This window comes from Furipterus horrens, unplaced genomic scaffold (assembly GCF_987537825.1).
Source record: "Furipterus horrens unplaced genomic scaffold, mFurHor1.1.pri manual_scaffold_2, whole genome shotgun sequence".
Classification (NCBI taxonomy): Eukaryota; Metazoa; Chordata; class Mammalia; order Chiroptera; family Furipteridae; genus Furipterus; species Furipterus horrens.
In genome coordinates, this window is record NW_028327172.1 from 42,429,877 (window position 1) to 42,432,191 (window position 2,315).

The window sequence follows — 2,315 nt, forward strand, 5'->3', positions numbered from 1 at the left end:
ACTGCTTTCAAGGTCCTTCAGTGTTGTTGCAAATGGCAAGATTTCCTTTTTTATATGGCTGCAGAATATTGCATTGGGAAGTGAGAGTAAATATTGTGATAGTGATTGAGAAAGGTTTAAGGTCAAGATGAGGGTAACAGCATGGATGTTGCATTGTATTTCTTGTGGCATTAAGATAAAACAATCACTATTACATGCCCAGACTTCTGTCATCCCTGATCTTTGACTCACTCCTCTCAATAGTGGTACTTGAGTAGCTTGATAATTCCTTGCTTGATTTCCTGGGTTCGTACTCCATAAACAATGGGGTTCAGAGCTGGTGGGATAAGGTGATGCAAGACATTGAGAAGAATGGGTACCTCTGAGGGCACCTTCTTTCTTGCCTTGTTTGTGAAGATGAAGACTAACAGCAATGTGTAGAAGAATAGTATAAGAATGAGATGGGAGCCACAAGTACTCAAGGCCTTGGTGGCAGCACCTCCTGAACGCAGACGTATAACAGCCCTCAGGATGAAGCAGTAGGATAGCAAGATGAGCACCAGATCAGAACCCAGTAGGCACCAAACACTCACAAACTGGTAGAGCTTATTTAGGTAAATATCCCCACAGGAGAGCTTTGACACAGAAATGTTGGCACAGATACAGTTCTCTACCACATTGCTGGCACAGTAGTTGAGCCTGGAAGCCAGAACTGGTGTGGGAAGTGTGGCCAGAAAATTTCGCAGAACAATGAAAATGGCTGCATTAATGACAACTTGTTCAGTGATGATAGATGGGTAGTGCAGCGGGTGGCAGATGGCCACATAGCGGTCATAGGCCATGACCAGAAAGGTGGAGGACTCCATAGGAAGGAAGGTATTCATGATGAACATCTGCAGGAAGCAGCCAGCAAAGCTGATCGCCTTCATGTTGAACCAGAAGATGAGCAGGACCTGCTAGAATCATTGTTCTCAAAAACTGTCCATTGATTTCCACACTAGTTAACTAACTAACCCTGGGAAATCCTCATAGGGCTTCACCCATCCATATCCTCAATCCACAGCCCTATAAGCCCAGCTGACACAGTATCCTCTTTTCAAGTACCTTATTCAAAGCCTAATTATACCCTTTTCTTTCCATCTATTGAGCATATTTTTTGTTTAATAATGTTTTTGTGTAGCCTGTCTTTTCTTGATCTCCAGAGTTTTTACCCATACTCCAGCTGACACACCTGTCTGGGGGAGAGAAGTATAAGGGGACTAAATGGTAATAAAAAAAATAAAAGTAAAGCATAAATGTACTATACGACATTAAGCCTAGAAATCTAATATTTATATTTAAACACCCGAACCTCTTTATACTCATAAGAAACATTTTTTTGATTATGTTTCCTATCTCACTATAAGACGTAAGCATACATCCTGTTACATCATAGAAAGTAAATTCTAGAGGCCTTGTATGTAAGGGTGGGGTCATTCATAGTCAAGGAGAAACACCCTAGAAGTAAAAAGAAGGGCGAATGTTGGAATACCACCGATTCAGACATTGAGAGAGGGCCTGGCATTTAGGAAAGAATAATAACATTAAAAAAAACATGGATAGTGAGAATGAGAGGGGGCATGTCTTAGCTTGGACCTAATGTGATGGTGCAGGCTACTTGCTGAGGATTTTTCTTCAGGGGTAGGAGAATTTACAGCAGAAAAAAAAAAGTAGTGGGTAGAGAAAGGTGATTGACTTCCTGAGAGTGAATTCAGAAGTCAGGGAGGCACTGACCTTGGGGATGACTGTGAGGCAGAGGATGACATCCAGTAAGGAGAGGATGGCAAGCAGGTAGTACATGGGCTTATGTAGAGATGCCTCCTGCCAGATGGCAAGCAATAGCACAAAGTTGGCCCCAAGGGCCAAAACCAGGAGGGGAGCCAAGACTACAGAGAGCCAGTGCTGTGTGTCCTGCATGCCTGGAAAGCAGATTATCAGGAATTCAGTCACCTGTGTCCCTGTGCTGTTGAGAGAGAATACCATGACTGGCAGGTGGGACTGGAACTGGCTGAAAGAAAAGAGACATAAATTTAAGGATTGACTATTTCATTAAAAACCTCTTAACTAATCCCTCTGCCTCCATTCTGGATTGTGGTTTCGCCACAATTCTGTTGGCATAAAATCTGTCTAAAATGTAAATTGGACCAATCCACTCCTGGTTAAAACAATTTCCTTAGCATCCAGAACTTAATGAATAAAGAATAAGTCCCTTCATGTGAGTATGTTCCAACTGCACACACACAGACCCAGCCATCTATTGAACATGCTTTGGTTGGTCTCACCTCTTTGTTTCTTGC

General features: G+C 42.5%; 1 protein-coding gene across 1 annotated transcript; it reads right to left on the bottom strand.

Annotated features, from left to right (window-relative positions):
• Window positions 1-236: 236 nt before the first annotated feature.
• LOC150018289 (olfactory receptor 56A4-like) lies at window positions 237-2,001 on the bottom strand. Its single transcript, XM_090267285.1, has 2 exons — window positions 1,753-2,001; window positions 237-932 (listed from the first exon to the last, which is right to left on the bottom strand). Exons 1-2 carry the CDS (start codon window positions 1,999-2,001, stop codon window positions 237-239), a joined length of 945 nt encoding a protein of 314 aa, XP_090123411.1.
• Window positions 2,002-2,315: the final 314 nt, after the last annotated feature.

Coding starts and splice junctions, on each gene's coding strand:
- LOC150018289 (XM_090267285.1), bottom strand. CDS start 2,001: ATGGTATTCTCTCTCAACAGCACAGGGACACAGGTGACTGAATTCCTG. Junction 933..1,752: donor GCCTCACAGTCATCCCCAAG/GTCAGTGCCTCC, acceptor TGATTCTAGCAG/GTCCTGCTCATCTTCTGGTT.